Source organism: Muntiacus reevesi, chromosome 13 (assembly GCF_963930625.1).
Source record: "Muntiacus reevesi chromosome 13, mMunRee1.1, whole genome shotgun sequence".
NCBI lineage: Eukaryota > Metazoa > Chordata > Mammalia > Artiodactyla > Cervidae > Muntiacus > Muntiacus reevesi.
The window spans coordinates 60,432,240-60,451,314 of NC_089261.1; the positions used below are offsets into that span (position 1 = coordinate 60,432,240).

At 45.0% G+C, this 19,075-nt stretch overlaps 1 protein-coding gene across 1 annotated transcript in view; it reads right to left on the reverse strand.

The window, feature by feature from the left end:
• NR3C2 (nuclear receptor subfamily 3 group C member 2) overlaps positions 1-19,075 on the reverse strand; it is a 415,953-nt gene that overhangs the window by 28,714 nt on the left and 368,164 nt on the right. The window contains exon 8 of the mRNA XM_065904635.1: positions 18,709-18,866. Within this exon, the coding sequence (XP_065760707.1) occupies positions 18,709-18,866 (158 nt within the window). The remainder of the gene's footprint in view (positions 1-18,708; positions 18,867-19,075) is intronic.

The following is a 19,075-nucleotide window of genomic DNA, read 5'->3' on the forward strand; positions in this document are numbered from 1 at the left end:
GCTGGAATGGAGTTGGCAGCCGGGGTTAGCAGATGTAAACTTATATATATGTGTGAGTGTGTGTCTGTGTGTACAAAATGGGTAAACAACAAGGTCCTACTCTGTAGTACAGAGAATTCTACTTGATATTCTAAGATAAACCATAATGGAAAAGAATAAAAAAGAATGTGTGTGTGTGTATATATATATATATATAGCTGAATCACTCTGCTATATAGCAGTAATACACACACACTGTAAATTAACTATACTTAAAAAAAACAGGTATGGTCAGAAAAATATCTAGAAAGGCTATTTTTCAGTCACCAAAAGGCATTTCCTGGCCAGTTTAGAGTGAATATACTGAACATATCAACTAAATTCTCGGCCTACAGGAGGCATTTGGGGAACTTAGCAGGATCTTCTGGGGTTCTGAGTTACCCCTGGCAGGAAAGCCACCATCTGGAAGAGAGATATCTGGATTCCCTATTTTAAAAAACTGCCTTCCTCTGCCAAGGGCCAGCCTGCATGGACTCAGGCATCTGGGTTCAAGTGTGTCCGGAAGCAGGAGATAAGCCTCCATGCGGCTGCTTGCTCATGTGAGCTCTGCCTGAAAATTCTAGACAAGTGGACCCCCTGTGAGGGTGACTTCGGGCCACATGGGCACCTCTGGCTCTGCTTCCGGAGGCCCAGCTGCCTGATGAACAAGGCAGGGCTGTCCCGCATGGCCTCAGAGGGCTGGCTCCAGCATCTAGGCTGCTATGGGCTGGTGCAGCTGGGCCACACCAGGTGCTGAGGAAGGGGCTGGCTGCGGGGGTCAGAAGCAGCCCGCTCAGTATCTCATGAAAAGCCAAGGGCACTTCTGAGCACTCTCCACTGCCCCCATCCATTAGTATCTGACTGTTATCTGAGGCTACATCTGAATTCATTTCTCATCACCGTTTAATAAATTCAACACCAGTCATCCATCTCTGGTCAGTGATGAATATTCAATATTCAAAATATGTTATTTGGATGCTGTGCTAAAGCAAGATGGGTTCAATTTCCTTCTGATTTTTTTTTTTTTTGTCCTTAAATTTATTTAATTTCCACCCAGTTTAACTTTCCTTGTATTACTAGCCTCGTTCTAGATCGCGGCTCCGCCTTCTTGTGAATAAGGTCTATTGTACGTGTGAAAAACACAAAGAAAAATGACACAATGGAAAAGCAGAAAGTAGAGCTTAAAGATAAAGGGGTAATTAGAACATTGCTGAACAAAGGGAATCTAATGAAAGGGTTGTGTGTGAAATGCATTAGCACGTTACTGTATATAGAAGTATGAACTTTTGCTCCTTTTGTTTTCGATATTTCCTAGATCCCTCTTGCAAATACTCCCAGGCTCCCTGGAGCAGTGTAAAAATCTAAACCAATTCATATTTATAAGTTACCAACTTTAATATCTGATCACATCAAGATGAAGCAGTTAAATCCTTAGTTCAGTCTCTGAACGTGAAGGATCACTGAGTCACAAGAGGCAGACACCACTGCCCAAGGACCAAAGGCCTCTTCCAATCCAAATAGGGACTCTCCAGTAGACCCCAGGCTGGCTGAATGTATTCCTTTAATCCTATGATGCCACTGAATGAATGAGCGGTCAGTAATTATGGCCTCCAGGGTAAATCTGACCTAATAATGGTGTCTGTAAGAATTTTTCATTTTGTTTTTCACACTTTTAAATGGTTAAAAAAAAAAACACCTAAAGAATATTTGTGACATGTGAAATTTTATATGAGAAAGTTTTACTGGAACCCAGCCATGTTCCTTCATTTAGATATTATCTGTGGCTGACTAGTTGTGGCAAAGACCATGGGACCCACAAAGCCTGAGGCATTTATTACCTGGTACTTTATGGAAAAAGTCTGCCAGCTCTGGACTGGAAGGAGCATGAGGGATTCAGTAATGGCTCTGGGAGAACAGGCTTTGGCTGTTAGATAAATAAATCCAGTAAAAGATGTTTCCTGATTTCAGAAATATTAAATGTGGGGGGGAAACTCTGTGAATCAAGTGATATGGTGCTGGCTGGATCTGGTGTTCCAAGTATTATACAGATTCTCTAAGCCTTTAAGAAATACTTTAGGAAGAATCCTTGTCCATAAAGGGGCTAAACTAGGGAACCGAAGACATGGCTCAGCTTAAAGGATCCAGAATTTTTCATTTAAGCGGAGGGCTGCCATCACTCATGTCATGTGAGTTACACACATTTACAGTTGATTCTCACTGTTTGCAGTAGTTACACCCTATAAAGTCACTGCCAGGAGTGAATCAGTGAATACAGACCCTTTGCTCCCAGGGATACAGAGGATCAGGTTCCCATGAGCTACTGGTCACAACATTTCATTAAACCATCAGTACATAACCTTGTTTTATGTATGTCTCTGTGTGTGCACTCACTGTATCTGACCCTTTGAGACCCCATGGACTGTAGCCCATCAGGCTCCTCTGTCCACGGGATTTCCCAGGCAAGAATACTGCAGTGGATAGACATTTCCTTCTCCAGGGGATCTTCTCGACCCAGGGATTGAAATTTTGTCTCTTGCATCTCCTGCATTAGTAGGTGGCTTCTTTATGCCACCTGGGAAGCCATATCTCTCTTTAAAGACAACTTATTCCATGTATATTGCTGATTCCTTCACACTGAACTCATGGGCAAGAGCATTATTGTAACTCAAGCCTGAACAAAGCTTGGTGAACACACTTATCATCTCCATAAGGCATATCACAGCCTCCGTGTGCTGAGCTGCACAAGACGGTGTGTTAGCAGTACATCTGGGGGCAGCTGTTGACAGCAAAATCAGCAACCAAAATGCAAAAAAACAGTGGCATTAAACAGTCCACCCAAAGGACACTCACTTACTGTATCAAGAGCTGAAATAAGAAGGCAGAATGACACCTTGTTTGACCTTGTTGGGAGCACGACCTGAAGTTTCCACTACTCTGTGCGTGTCTGTGAACGACTGTGAAAGTGCCCTGAGAATTACTGATCTGAGGGTTAAAAATACATTCTAATTAGTAGGCAAATTCATAAACACAGAATCTGCAAATAAGGATGACCGGCTGTGTGTATGAAACACTACAAACTTTCTAGTTCCATGAACCATGACCTTCATAAATAAAAGTGATCCAAAGGCATCCTCCCAGCTTTTAAAATGGTCTCAGGAATTTTGTTTGTTTTACTTTTTGACCACGCCCCTCAGTATGTGGGATCTTCGTTCCCTGACCAGGGATTGAACCTGCACTCCCTGCATTGGAAGGCAAAGTCTTAACCACTGGACCACCAGTGAAAGGCACTCAATGGTGTCCGACTCTTTGCGACCCTATGGACTATACAGTCCATGGAATTCTCCAGGCCAGAATACTGGAGTGTAGTCATTCCCTTCTCCAGGGAATCTTCCCAACCCAGGGATCTGTGAGAACTGATGTCCCTCACACTGCAGGCGGAGGTTCCTAAAATGATCTTCGTTTTAAGGTTCCTTTCCAGTGAATCAGTTTCCCTCATTCCCTTCAGCCCTCACACCCTGCTTTACTGAGGCTTTCTGCCTCTCTGACCCCTGCTGTTTTCATAGACACATTTGCACAGTTCACCACAGGCTGCAAAATTCTCTTCACACTCAGCATCTCTTCTGATCAACATGATCTTAAACAGATTATATTATGCCTGGGACAGGCTGCATTGTTTGTGGGGCCAGTGCCAGAAAACACGGGGCCCCTTGTTCACAGCTTGCTAAGAATTTCAAGATGGCAACAGTAGACCATTAAGCTAAGATGCAGGCCCTCTTATGTGTGAGGGCCCCCGGAGGGAGAGCTAAGCTACCGGGAGCTGCAGGGCTATCCAGGTGCAGGGCTGGCTCTGCACCCATGTCCCCCGTGGGGGCTTCTCCTCCCTTCATTCCTTCTGGGCCTGCCTCTCTCATGAACCAAGGAAAACCCACTTAATCACTCCTTGCCTTCCTTTCACTATAAAAAGGGTAAAAAAAATTGAGTAAATATTACTATTATTCCCTTTTCATAGAGAAAGGAGTTAAGATGAGGTAATTAAGTGTAAATAGTAATATTTACACATCCTTGCCTCATGGAGTTATTAGAAGGATTTATAGACAGGACTGAGGAAGAAAGGCACTACGTAAATCCCAGGCATTATAGAATTATTTTATATGTAAGAAGACGGATTTAGATCACCTAACAGGGGGGGATTTATGGACACAGGTGTTAGACAATGACAGTTTTCCAAAGGCTTCTCTAGGTAGATTGAGGATTAGGACAAGATTCCTGTATGTCAGATGTGATTTTCTATGAGGACATTTTCCCAGACCCTCAGTGGCTCTTTCTAGCTGAGGTTCTTTCCCCCAGAAAGCTTACCCTATAGCATCATAAATCTCATGGGGTCAGAAGGAAATGGAATGCACAATTCCTTTAACCTCTCTAAACAAGGCAAGGTCTGCATTTATCCCCAGCATTCCTACAGGATGTTTTTCTCTTACAAAGTTTCAAAACTAGCTGTGAACAAGGGCGCATGTTCTGTGGGTATACTTAGGAAATGTATGAAATGAATAATGAAGCCAAAGAAATGGTTATCATAAGAAAAGTGCTTCCCCCCCTTTAAATAAATTGGTATCAGATATAACCTTTAATTCTGCCAGTCAAGGATTAATAAGCAAACTACTGTCTATTATCATTATAAATTTATATGAGAAAGATTTCTGACACCAAGACAAAAAAAACCAAACATGGAATTGTAGAAAACATTTGCAAATAAGCTGTAACCAAGACTGCCACAAGAAATATCAATAACCTCAGATATGCAGATGACACCACCCTTATGGCAGAAAGTGAAGAAATAAAGAGCTTCTTGATGAAAGTGAAAGAGGACAGTGAAAAATCTGACTTAAAACTCAATATTCAAAAAACTAAGATCATGACATCCGGTTCCATCACTTCATGGCAAACAGATGGAGAAACAGTGGAAACAGTGAGAGATTTTACTTTTGGGGGCTCCAAAATCACTGCAGATGGTGACTGCAGCCAAGAAATTAAAAGACACTTGCTGCTTAGAAGAAAAGCTATGACCAACCTAGACAGCATAATAAAAAGCAGAGACATTACTTTGCCAACAAAGGTCCGTCTAGTCAAGGCTATGGTTTTTCCAGTAGTCATGTATGGATATGAAAGCTGGACCATAAAGAAAGCTGAGCACTAAAGAATTGATGCTTTTGAACTATGGTGTTGGAGAAGATTCTTGAGAGAGTCCCTTGGACTCCAAGGAGATCCAACCAGTCCATCCTAAAGGAAATTAATCCTGAATATTCATTGGAAGGACTGATGCTGAAGCTGAAACTCCAATACTTTGGCCACCTGATGCAAACAACTGACTCATAGGAAAAGACCCTGATGCTGGGAAAGATTGAAGGCGGAAGGAGAAGGGGACGACAGAGGATGAGATGGTTGGATGGCATCACCGACTTGATGAACATGAGTTTGAGTAAGCTCCGGGAATTGTTGATGGACAGGGAAGCCTGGTGTGCTGCAGTCCATGGGGTCACAAAGAGTTGAACATGACTGAGTGGTTGAACTGAACTGATGCACAATATATAAAGAATCCTACAACAACAGAAAAACAACCTTTTTTTTTTTTTAATGGTAAAAAAAAAATGCCAATTCACCAAAGAAGACATACAAATGGCTAGTAAGCACATGGAAAGATGCTCAATATCACTAACCATTAGAGAAATGCAAACCGATACTACAACGAGATGCTACTTGAAAACCTGTTAGGACGGCCACTATTCAAAAAAGAAAAAAAAACCAACCCAACAAATAACAAGTGCTGGTGAGGAAGTACAGAAGCTGGCCCTGTGCCCAGTTAATGGGAAGATGTGGCAATTCCTCAACAAATTAAACCGAGAATCATCATATGACCAGCAATTCTATTTCTAGGTCTGTACCTCCAAAGGAATATCGAAGAGATACTTGCACACCCATGTCTACAGTGGCATTATTCATAATATCCAAGAGGCAAAGCAAGTCAAGTGTCTACTGGTGGATGAGCGGACAAAATGTGGTTAATATACAGAGTGGATTATTATTTACCTTAAAAAGGAAACTCTGACACACGCTACAGCGTGTATGACAATGTAGGTTATAACACTAACACTAACTGAAATAAGCCAGTCTCGAAACAACAAAGACTGTTCGCGTCCACAGAGACAAGGCAGCTAGTCTGATGCAGACAGGAAGCGGAACGGTGGTTGTTCTGGGGTGGGAAGGGGAAACAGGAGTATAGAGTCATGGGTATAGAGCTTCAGTTTTGCAAGATGAAGAGTCCTGAACACTGGCTGCACGACAACATGAACCTACTTACCATTACTCAACCAAATAGTTAGAAATGGCTAAAGCAGTAACTTTTATGTTTGCGTATTTTACCACAATTTTAAAAATAGGAGTGACAAGCTCTTATATTGAAGATTTTTTCCTCATTTCTCTAAAGTCAAGTACAACTGTATCAGAATGTTGCCAGGCGATTGATCAGCAGTTGGTAAGCACTGTCTGAAATAGTCTAAACTTAGCCACTGAAAATATTTAAACATTTCACATCATTAAGTTAAAACATTCACATCGTTAAATCATTTCACATTATTTGGAAATAACCCAGATTTTGCATTAAGTTAGCCACAGAAAGCCATGAGCAAACACAAATGACAAAAGGAGATAAAGTTCTGTGACTCCAAGTGGAAATGATGGTGAGAAAGGATTCAGGACTAACCCTATGATAAAATCATGACTTGAAGCACAGGACCAGCTCCAAAGCATCATGGATGCCTTAGATGCCAAATTCTCACATGTGTATCTATAGCTCTTCAGGGCCGAACACTCATTCATCCATCTACCCATCTACCTACCAGTCAGGCCGTCCATCATCTATGTGTATAAATAGTACATATACATGTATATGGTACATTACATATACACATGTGTATATTACATAATAAAGCTTTCAGTAATCCAAAATTACTCAGACATGGGTCTAGGTCCATAATCGTTTGTTTTGGGGCTTTTTATAAAGTTTGCTAAGCTTCTATGATTTCTTCACTGTGTTTAAACACATGAACACAACCTTTGCAAGTTCTCTCAACCACATTCGGAAACGCTTATCTCACATCCATGCCATCACATCACAGAAAGACTCATAGTTCCGTTTTATTAAAGCAGTTTTTATTAAGGAGCTTTACCGGATGTCACCTTGACCTTTTCCCGAGTTTCCTGTAGCCCCTGTTTGCTCTGTGGCTTCTGAGAGGTGAGTTACTGGAAACCTGGTTGAATCAATCAGCTATTCCTCACCATAACCTCCTTGTTGCTATGGCTACTGAACAGTTTTCAGACTGTTTGCTGACTGGCCTGTTGGCACCTTCTGTCCCCACCCCCTGTGTTTGCACAGTGAGGGACACACTCTCTTCTGGCTCCTGTCGGTACTTTTGCCTCCTTATCTCACTTCAGCAGCAGCTCCTGCCCAGAGTCTCTGCAGGCGCCCTCCTGGTTCTGGTCCCTTGGTGGGTCTCTTCTTTGGGGTTTGATTCTGTGCACCACACAGCCGCACCCATGCCTGGGCAGCTCCACTGACCCAGGGGCTGCAGGGACAGCCATGCGCTGTACCTCCTGAAGCTGCATCAGCACTCATCCTCACCTCCACAGAGACCTGAGCTCACCTGACCTCTCTCCTGGGATTCCTCAGGGCACCTAAACTCAGCATGTCCAAAAAATGCCCATCGCCTCTCCTCACAAAGATCCTCCTCTGCGTCTCCTCACTCAGTGCTGCTGTTGCCCCACCACCAACCTACATGCAAATCCTGGGTCATCTGAGACCGCCTCCCTCCTCTCTCAACCCCCTGTCCTATCCACCACCAAGAACCGTCCATTCTGCTACCTGGACATGTCCGTGGTCCCCCTGCCCCTGATCTACCTTAGCGCCCAGCCTCCATCTCTTCCCTGGACCACCGCATCAACATCCTTACTGGCCCTCTGCTTCTCCTCCAATGGACCCTCTAGATCAGCACTGTCAATACAGCCATCTGCTCTGCCCAAGGTGATGGTGACTGGCCACATGTGGCTGCTGAGCCCGTGAAGTGCGGGACTCAATTTTAAATTCTATCTACATGTCGGCAGCCACTTGTGGCCAGTGGTTACCAGACCGGAAGGAACAGCTCTAGACTCTACAGATGTGCTCACTAGCGACCTCAAGGTGGTTTACAGATCTTTTCATTGTCCCCATCCTTAATCTTCTCTGTTCCTCTCTGATGCTCCTGGATACAATGAATTCTCTATTTCTCAAAACCACCACGTGCTCTCTCCCTTGGGATAGGAACTCCTTTGGCTTGGGTTAACTTCTCTCTGTGTGTCTGGCCGACACCCACTTTGCCTTTGGGACTGAGCGTAGCACTCACTTCCCTCATCTCACGCCCTGGACCACCTCTACCCTGCCACTTCCCCTTCAGGACCCCTACCCTGACACACGTGGGCCTTACCCACTGACCTCAAGCACCCAGCATGCCGCATCCTAATCCCCAGTTTACTTGCCTCCTCTCTTCCCCATCAGACCCCACCCTCTGCGGGCACCCTCAGCTGCTCTTACATCCTCAGGACGAGCAAAGTCCCTTGCCCAGTGGAGGCTCCCAGACATGTGCCCACCTGTCAATTCCGTGACCTGGGTCTTGGCAAATAATTTTTTTTGGATATGACACCAGAAGCACAAGTGACAGAAGGAAAGTTCAGCAAGTATGACCACATCAAGCAACAGCCTCCGGGCGCATCCAGAGTGGAGCCTGGAGAATACGACAGTGATCACGGAGCACCATCATCCTTAACCGTGAGCGTGGTGAACAAAGGAGGGTCTTCGGACCAGGACTCCCCGTGTGCCTATGGGGACTCGCATCTTCCAGCTGTGCTTCATGGCCCCAGCTACCAGCAAGTGAAACACGCCCAGCCTGAGGCCACCAGACCTCTCCACGTCATACCCAAAGTCATCCTTTCCCTATTTATCCACAATATTGGGAAAAAACAGAACATTCTGACCTATTTTAACCCATTTCCCTCATTTTTATGTTTGAATATATGTGATACATTTTTTCAGACATGGAAACATAAAATAATTTTCTTAGCAGAAAATAAGCACTCATTGGTACAATGCACCCAGAGCAATGTTGTCTGAACTCTACTGCACCCTTGAAATGAGAAATTTGTAAAGGCAAACTCAAAAGCAGGGCTGCAGAAAGAGACGCCATGAACCATTAATAACTGTCCTGATGGTTTCACCAAACAGACAAAGAATGAGCTCCGCCACGTCAATTCCTCAGTCGTTACCTATGATGATTTCCTTTCCAGGACGAGTAGGTCTGGGCCCTGCCTGGTGCCCTGGAAGATAAGGCTTTGCTCACTTTGCTGACTCTGGCGTAAACCACCCTGCCCTTATTTAGACGCTTTCTTAGTCATGGACTCGTCAAAGAAGGCGGCAGTGTAACATGGCTGACAATTGTATTAAATGGTTATTTCACCTGGTGAGACAGAATAAGGCTTTGAATCTTGATTGAGCTCTCTTACACACACACACGGCGGGGGGTGGTGATGGTGTTGCCCGTACTTTAGCTTATTATTACATGTGGTATCAGTCTCATTTCCTTGTCACCTGAACAAGGGGCAGAGAGGGAGGTGACCCCCAGGAACCAGGGGCAGTAAGGCCAGGCTTCACTTACTAGCAGCATCCTGACCACACTGGGCCAAGGGCTTTCCTTCAGCAATGTTGATCCTTCCTGACGGTGACCTCACGGCAATCCTCCCTTGTCTCCATCACTAACATCTTTCATCTGGTCAGTGAGTCAGGAAGCATCTCTAGCACATTTAATGTGTGTTGGCAACACCAGCCTCCCCTGGTACAGGGCGGGATGCACAGAGCACTGTAGTAGTCAGGAACGGAGGTGAGAGTTGGCCCATGACCATAAAGAAGCCCCAGTGCCAAAGAACAGATGTGTCTGAACTGTGGTGTTGGAGAAGACTCTTGAGAGTCCCCTGGAGATCCAACCAGTCGATCCTAAAGGAAATCAATTCCGAATACTCACTGGAAGGACTGAAGCTGAAGCTCCAATACTCTGGCCACCTGAAGTGAGGAGCTGACTCATTGGAAAAGACTCTGAAGCTGGGAAAGATTGAGGGCAGGAGGAGAAGGGGACATCAGAGAATGAGATGGTTGGATGGCATCGCCAACTCAATGGACATGAGTTCGAGCAAACTCTGGGAGATGCTGAAGGACCGGGAACCCTAGAGGGCTGCAGTCCACGGGATCTCGGAGAGTCAGATGTGACTTAGTGGTTGAACAGTTAAGAACAGAGCACGGGGGATGGAAGCACCCTGGGAAGGCGTCTACGCTGACCTGAGTCTACGGGACTCACCACCGGATGCCTGCCCCACAATGCAGAATGGCTTTTCCTGCCCATGTCCCTGCTGGGTCTTAGCAACTCTAGACTGTTACCCACTTGAGGGCCCTGCCATATGCTTGTTGATCTCTGTTTGGATGTTTTTTTTGGTGGTGTAGAGACATGGTTTGGGGAAATACAAATCCAATCTGGAAAAGTGGAAGCGAAACGACGAACATTTGTTCGGCCGTGTTACTTCACACGCTTCAAAAATTCCCTTACAGTAAGATGGGCATTATTCCCATTTTACAGCTGAAGAACCTGAGGACCAAAAAATGTAAGTGGAGTGCCCAAGAGAAATGCTGGTGGAGGAGCAGATAGGCCATGCTCTATTGCTGTCCCCAGCGGCCATCATTTTGTGGCAGATTTCTATGTGGGCCTCAGAACTTTTCTGGAGGGGACACTGACCACGAAGATGTGAAACAGAACTGGACAGGAAAGCGGCAGACAGCTCACATGGTGGATCCAGCCGGCTTAGGGCTGGCATGCGTCAGTGTGCGGGAAGAAGCAGATCTGCATCACTCTTGAAACCACCTTTGGTGCAGTCACGATGGAAATCGCCACTATCACTGCCTGTCATGAAAGCACCCACTCATTAAATGAGCAATGGGGGTCTCAAAGTAATTTAACACACATGGCTGCTTGCAGCGATCTCTTCTGCTGATGATCATGAAACTGAAATGAACACCCTCTCCACACACAGAAGGCAGTCTCCCGTGTGCACGTGGGGCGGGTCCTGTATCACTGTCTGCTCCCACCGTGCCCGCCTCCCCTTTGCAGGAGAGAAGCTTAGCTCTGAGAGCCACCCGGACTGCGCAGCCTTCCTTCTGCCACCACAGAAAGCAAGCCCAGAGGGAGAGGACCTTCTGGTTCCACCCAGGGACTCGCCAGTGCCCGCCCCGGCAATGGGTAGGTTCTTAGCCCAGTTTACCATTTAATGATCGTTAGCAGAGATGAAAACCTCCCCTCCGCCCTGAAACCAGCTCAGCCTACGGTGAGGCAGACCCTACATGTGGTTTGGGGAACTGCTAAACATACGTGATGTTTTAGTATAACGCCAATTTCACTGCCTTCAGATGCAACCCCATGCCTCACAAAACAATGCATTCCAGAAGCTGCCAGGGAAGAGCCCAATGAGTCTGAAGAGTCAGACAGCAGCACAGCTGCTGTTTGCACTACTCCTCTTGCTCATTCTCTGAGCTCCAGAGACGCAGCCCAGCCTGGAATCCAGCAGCAGCCAGCAGTCTGAAGCCCTCCTGCATTGCGCGGGTGGTATGGGGAGCACCAGACAGTCAAAGAGGGTTCCGGCTGCCACTGGCTCCCTAGGGGCCCCGAGAAATCACTCGCTGGACCTCTGCCTCATCTTCCACGAAATAAAGATTCTCTGAGACACCCCTACTCCACTTCCAGAAGGCTTCCATGACCCCTGCCCAGCACGACTGGCTCCTAGACCTACCTGACAAGGTTTTCTAGCAACTCAGAATGAACATCCATGAGCACACAACGCCGAGTGTGCTCATGTCTGCAGAGCTCTCAGCCCCCGCCCCATACGCAGAAGGCTCCCCAGGCCAGATTTGCATCTCTCCCTCCATTGCACTGCCTGACGCTTTTAGACGCTAATGTATTTATTGAATGAGATGAACCTCTTCCTCTACCAGAGCAAGTGGGAATCTGAAGGACAGGAATGGGAATAATGAGAATAATACCCATCTTACACGGAGTTTTTAGAAGGGCATGAAATAACACAGGTACTGAGGCATCTGGACAGATGTTCACCCCTCCGCTTCCCCTTCTGAACAGGATGCTCCACCTTAAGAGCAAGCGGTATACCTAAAGACAGGTATTCTGTCCCCATTTGTACCTCTCGTCCTAGAACACAGGAGGGGCTCGCTCGTGAATGAATGAGCAGTGTGTGTGCTCTCAAAGATCGCTCTATTCAGTTATCTTCTGCCTTGTGTTATGTTCTAATTGCCTCTTGTAGACTCTAAGCAGTTTGAGGGGTAGGTTGGTATCCTACAGTTATTCTGTATCCTCTGTAGTCACAAGTTTTTCTAGGCATGAGGCAACATATTATGTACACGGAAATAGAGTCAATTACAATAGCATGACCATGATACTACTTAACAGAGAAAGGGCAACATTTTTGCTTCTGAGAAATACTGTTAATATCATCCTTTAATGTTTACTAGGTGTTCTACAGCCTGATCATAGCATAAATAGGCCTCGGTCTCCATGAATGAACAGAATTTACCAATAAATTCATGAGAAATGTGCCTTCTTCACTGATAAGAAATTAACTGCCACTCCTAGCAATACCTAGAAAGTGACTGTGTGTACCGAGTCGCTCATGTCGCGCAGCCATGTCCAACTCTTTGTGACCCCATCGACTGTAGCCCTCCAGGCTCCTCTGTCCATGGGATTTTCCAGGCAAGAATACTGGAGTGGGTTCCAATTTCCAGGATTCCTCCAGGTGATCTTCCAAACCCAGGAATCGAACCCATATCTCCTTTGTCTCCTGCGCTGCAGGAGATCTTTACCTACTGAGCCATCGGGGAAGAAAGTGACTAGTAATTCCCAATTCTCTCTGGAAGAATGAGGAATCTGTAGTATGCTTTACATACTACACCTATTTAGAATGCAAAAACACACTCATCCCTGGAAGTCTGGCCACAACTGCTTTCTTTGAACCTTTTTGGGGAGGGAGACTGGTGTTCGAAGGGCCTGTGATTCATTCAAGGTGCTGACCAGTTCAGATACTTGACTGCCAACCTGATCTTTCAGACACTGTTCCTTCACTCACCCTGGCCCAGTTCTGCCAACACATGTGTGCGCCACGTGGGGGAAAACCACACGTCCCGAGAATTGTGTACACATGTGTCCAGCTCTGTAGATGCGTGTCCCGAGGCCGGGCACACCAGGCATGCTATTTACATGGAACTTGGGTTTACAGGCACAAGGTTCTTGTCTGTGTGACTCTCAGGAACACCTGCTCCTTCCCACAAGGTGAGCAGCACGGGGCTCTGAGCACAGAGACACCCTCCTGCAGCTCCGTGTTCCCTGGAAGAGAATTCCACAAACGCCGACTCACCAATTTACGCTAATGAAAAAGCTGTAGGCAGCCTCAAGTCTGAGTAAGTGTGAATGTTAGAAAGGTCCCTCCAGACTTACAGTGCATTTTTCAATGTGCTGTCTGGGATGGGAATATATTAATAAATAGAGCGTTCAAGATGCTTCTGTTAAGCTACTTCTAAGGGCAAACATTTCTGATTGTTTAAAATGAAAGGTTTCAGACTTAAAGTGGTTCCAATGAATCCCCAAAGAATGTTCTCCTCCCAGCGAAAGCAGAATCAGGTGGATTAGATCTACCCTTCCACCAAAAACAACACAGAAACGGTTTTTGAGATATCAGTCAACGAAGGACAATGACCTCTAGAACAAAACAGAAGAGCTTTGTGATGTTGGCAGAGACAAGGAATTCTTAGCTACAACACCAAAAACATGATTTATGAAAGAAAAAATAATCAACTGAATTTTCTTAGAACTGAAAATCCCTGCTCGTCCAAAGAGATTGATAAGAGAATGAAAAGATAAGCCACAGAGAGAAAATACTTGCAAGTTATCTGTCTTATCAAGGAATTGTATCCAGAATATACAAAGAACTCTCAAAACTCAACAATCCAATTACAAGCAGACATCCTAGTTTTTAAAAATGAGAAGCAATTGAACAGATATTTCAGCGAAGAGGACACAGAAATGGTAAATACGCATAAGAAAAGACCATTAATCATGAGGGAAATGCAAATTAAAACCATAGGGAGACTTTGGGGCTTCCTTGGTGGCTCAGACAATAAAGAATCTGCTGCAATGCAAGAGACTCTGGGTTTGATCTCTCTGGGTCAGAAGATCCCCTGGAGAAGGAAATGTCTACCCACTCCAGTACTCTTGCCTGGGAAATCCTGTGGACAGAGGAGCCTGGCAGGGTACAGTCTGTGGGGTCGCAAAGAGACGGACATGACTTAGTGACTAAACCAACCACTACTGTTATCTTCTCAACAACTCTATCCTGGAATAGAAAATGGTAACCCACTCCAGTATTCTTGCCTGGAAAATTCCATGGACAGAGGAGCCTGGAGGGCTATAGTCACAAAGATGGGTCCTAAAAAGTTAGACACATGACCGAGCGACTAACACTTTCCTTCCAGGGAGACATCACCACACAGCTAGTAGAATGGCTAAAACGAAAAAGACGAATGATTCTGCATATCGGCAAGGGCATGGGGCGACCTGTATTCACACACACACTTCTTGAGGGAATACACAACTATCCAGACACTTTGGAAAATAGTTACACACTTACCATATGACCCAGGTCTTCCACAGCTGCTAGTTATTTACTCAAGAAAAAGAAACAGTGTCCATATACAGACATATATGATGTACAACTCTGTGTGTGTGCTCAGTCGCTAAGTCCTGCCTGACTCTTTGAAACCCCATGGGCTGTAGCCTGCCAGGCTCCTCTGTCCATGGAATTCTCCAGGCAAGAATACTGGAGTGGGTTGCCATGTCCTCCTCCAGGGGATCTTTCCAACCCAGGGATCGAACCCAGGTCTCCCGCATTGCAGGCAAATTCTTTACCAGCTGAGCTACCAAGGAAGCCCAACTTTCTCTGAAATTGCCCCTAATTTGGAAACAATCCAAATGTCCATCAATGGGTGACGGGACCACCAAACTGTGGAATATCTTCACAATGGGTGGTTAGAGGGCAATAAGTAGGAATGAAGTATTGCTATATGGCAAGAGCATAGACGAATCCCCAAATAATTATGTCACATGAAGGAAGCCAGATACAACAGACTACATACCATAACACTGTATAATCCCATGTATGTGAAACACTAACATATATCAACCAATTTACATTGCCAGAGAGCAATCCAGAAAGCAGCTGGGGAGGAGGAGGAAGCAGGATAGGTGATGGATAATCAACAAAGTCTACTATAGCACAGGGAACTATATTCAATAGCCTGTGATAAAAGATAATGGAAGTGAATATATATATGTATATGTATATATATATATATGTATAATGAAGCACTTTGCTGTATAGCGGAAATTAACAGTGGTGTAAATCAAGTACATTTCAATTTTTAAAAAAGGCACAAGAAAACTTCTAGAGTGATGGATATGTCTGCTGTCTTGACTTCAATAATCGTTTCAGGGGTGTAAACATGTGTAAAGCATCCCAAATGGTATGCTTTAAGTATGTTCAGCTTATTTTGTATCAATTTCACTGTAATAAAAAATACTAAAAATATATTCATAGGAAGGACTGATGCCAAAGTTCCATTGCTTTGGTCTCCTGATGTGAAGAGCCGATTCATTGGAAAAGATCTTGATGCTGGGAAGGCAAAAGGAAAAGGGAGTGACCGAGGATAAGATGGGTTAGGTAGCATCACCCACTCAAAGGTCATGAATTTGAGCAAACTCTGGGAGACAGTGAAGGACAGAGGAGCCTAGCATGCTTTAGCCCATGGGGTAGCAAAGAGTCAGACACGACTTAGCCACTGAACAACAAGACACTGATTTGCTTTGGGGGGATCTGGCAAAAAATCATCATTTATGGTTCAGACATTTGGCAATTGCTTCCTGAGTAGCCACTGGCAACCAGCTCACTGTGCTGGTGCTAAAAACAAGCCAGCAGAGGACAGTCTGACATCCTGACTACTGGTGTAGCCTCTGGGGGTTTTCACCACCCCACTGGGCACTGAGATTCCCAAAGGCATTGAGATTCCCAAAGGCTGTAGATAAACAAGTTTTAACTTCTGTTGTTGAGGCTCATTATATGCAAACTGCTTCAAAGTGTATCATCTTTTTCACGAGATCAGTGAAAGAAAGTGAAATTGCTCAGTCGTGTTCAACTCTTAGCGAGCCCATGGACCACAGCCTGCCAGGCTCCTCCATCCACGAGATTACATGATGCCAATTACACACTCATTTTACAACTGTACTTGTGCCTGCCCAATCGTTTGCACGAATAACACAATTCATCAAGAAAGACTCACACCTCCTGCTCCCCAGCCCCTTGCCCCCAGCCCAGGTCTGTTAGGACAAACAGTGACTGAAACTGCCCACCCTGGCAAGCCACCACAGTAACTATCTGCATGAGTTGTTTTCCAACAGGAGGTCCTGGTAAGGAACACGGAACTCACAAGCCACCACCAACTGGAAGCATTTGGGAAAGGTCAAGAGGAGATGCCACATGTCCTAACAACCTTCCAGAATCCTCCTCGCCGGAATCCACCTTGGCTGAATGAGCTGCACGCCACGAGGAAGGACCCTGAGTCAGAATAAAGAATAACTGGCCAGAGACAACCTGGGAACTAACCCCATCACTATAAAACCCAAGAGTTCGAGCAATGCCGTAGAGCAGTCCTCCTGGGTTCCTTTACCCTCCTGCTCTCCACCCAGGCGCCCCTTTCAATAAAGTCTCTTGCTTTGTCAGCATGTGTGTCTCTTTGGATAATTCATTTCTGAGTGTCAGACAAGAGCCCACTCTCAATCCTGGAAGGAAGGAAGGAAGTGTTAATTGCTCAGTTGTGCCCGACTCTTTACAACCCCATGGGCTGCAGCCTACCAGGCTCCTCTGTCCATGAGATTTTCTAGGCAAGGATACTAGAGTGGGTTGCCGTTTCCTTCTCCAGGGGATCTTCTCAACCCAGGGATTGAACCTGCACTGCAGGCAGATTCTTTACTAACTGAGCTACAAGGGAAGTCCCTTGATCCTGGAAGGGGTCCCCCTTTCTGCAACAGTTCCACTAAGCAAGACTTTCGAGAAAACCAACAGGAGAGAGTAAGAGTGCTCCTGATTCTTGGCTGGATTATCCTGCCTCATGCACTACTTTCCTTTACTTCCTTTTTTGAGAGTTGTGGACAGCACTGTTGGCTGTGTTCCCCAAAGTCTTGTAGCCCATCATTTATTATCCCTGAGATTTTCCATTAAGTTATGCTTTGAGGCCACTGATAACTAGCCAAACTATCTATCACTGAATTCACCTTGTGGGAATTTGACTCTTATCATGTGAAATGTTTAGAGAAAGTAAAGGCCAGTGTGATATGCACTGGGTCTTCAGTGTAAAAACCCTGGAAAGCAACACTCTTTTATCCACCAACCCCAAAAGACATACCATTCCAGGGGCATAAACAAATCTCTACAGGATGAACCATTATTTCAGTAGTAACACAATTAAAATATTGGTCATCAAGCCTGTCAACATTGTCCTCAGCAACACAGAAATAGTTGAAAAATGATTTCTTATCCAAATCACATGGGCTTAACTTGGGCAATAAATTTTCCAAAAGAAAGCAAATATAAAAATGTTAAATTAGCATGACCGTGTACAACATTTTTTGAACCAGAACTGGAGAAACTGCTTGCAAAATGAAATGAGAAGCACATTTTAAATGGCATGACAAACCAAGTTATCCGAATCAGTATTTTGTAGAAAGTGCTAACACCTTGACTACATCTGTAATTCAGTAAATTAGAAACAAGCTCAAGAGTTTACTTTCCATATTTACACAAGACAAGAAGGGTGATTCCTATGAAGAATAGTGAATATAAGATTTCTGAATCTGGCAAAGAATGAGATGATCCCAGCTGGCCCTAGACCACTAATAATGTTTTTGAAAGATTGGGTTATTAGATGAACAGTTGTAGAAGATGGATATTATTTATGCAATGCTAAAGCAAACATTCCCATTAACCAAACATTTCCTAAATTGCCAGCAGAAATGAGAAACTTGATCTGACACCTGTAGGAAATCTGAGACCCTTCTCTGGCCTGTAGCTCAGGGTTTTGTCACGATGGAGCACATTTCTCTTATACTCTGCTCAGGGAGGGAAAGGGCCACACCTTTGACTTTAAATGAAGTTTGTTTCAAAGGTATTCTGAAAAGAATAATTTTCTTCCTAATCAGCTTTTTTGTTTTTAATTAAAAATGTTGGGATCCTAGTCCCCTGACCAGTAATGGAACGGTACTGGAAGCACGGAGTCTTAGTCCCTGGATTGACAGGGAAGTCCCCTAATCAGTTTTTAAACTCACGTTGCCTCCCGTGAATAATATACCCCTATTCTTCCCAAAGCCTCAAGAACTTTCTCAGCTCTCCGGTTTCTCTGGGTCCACAGTGTGTGGCTGTGGATCCTTCCTTTGACAGACGCCAGGAGGCTCTACTTACGTCATGCATGGAGTCCAGAAGCTTGGTCAGTTGGTAGAACCTCTGCCAGCTCTGCCCAGAATTGTTGGGACACTTCGTTACCATCTTTCTCAGCTCCTTGATGTAATTTGTCCTCATTTCTTCAAACGCAGCCTGGCTTTTGAGGCCATCCTTTGGAACTGTGGTGAAGGAATACAGACATGTTAAGGTCTCAAAACGGAAAACAGCTTTAGCATCTTCGTGGTTAAACGGCTTGGACTATTTTGAGGTCATGAGGCTCACACTTTGACACCGCATATTGCTTCTTGCATTTATGAATAAATGTGTGTGTGCTCAGCTGCTCAGTCGTGTCTGACTCTGTGTGACCCCACAGACTGCAGCCTGCCAG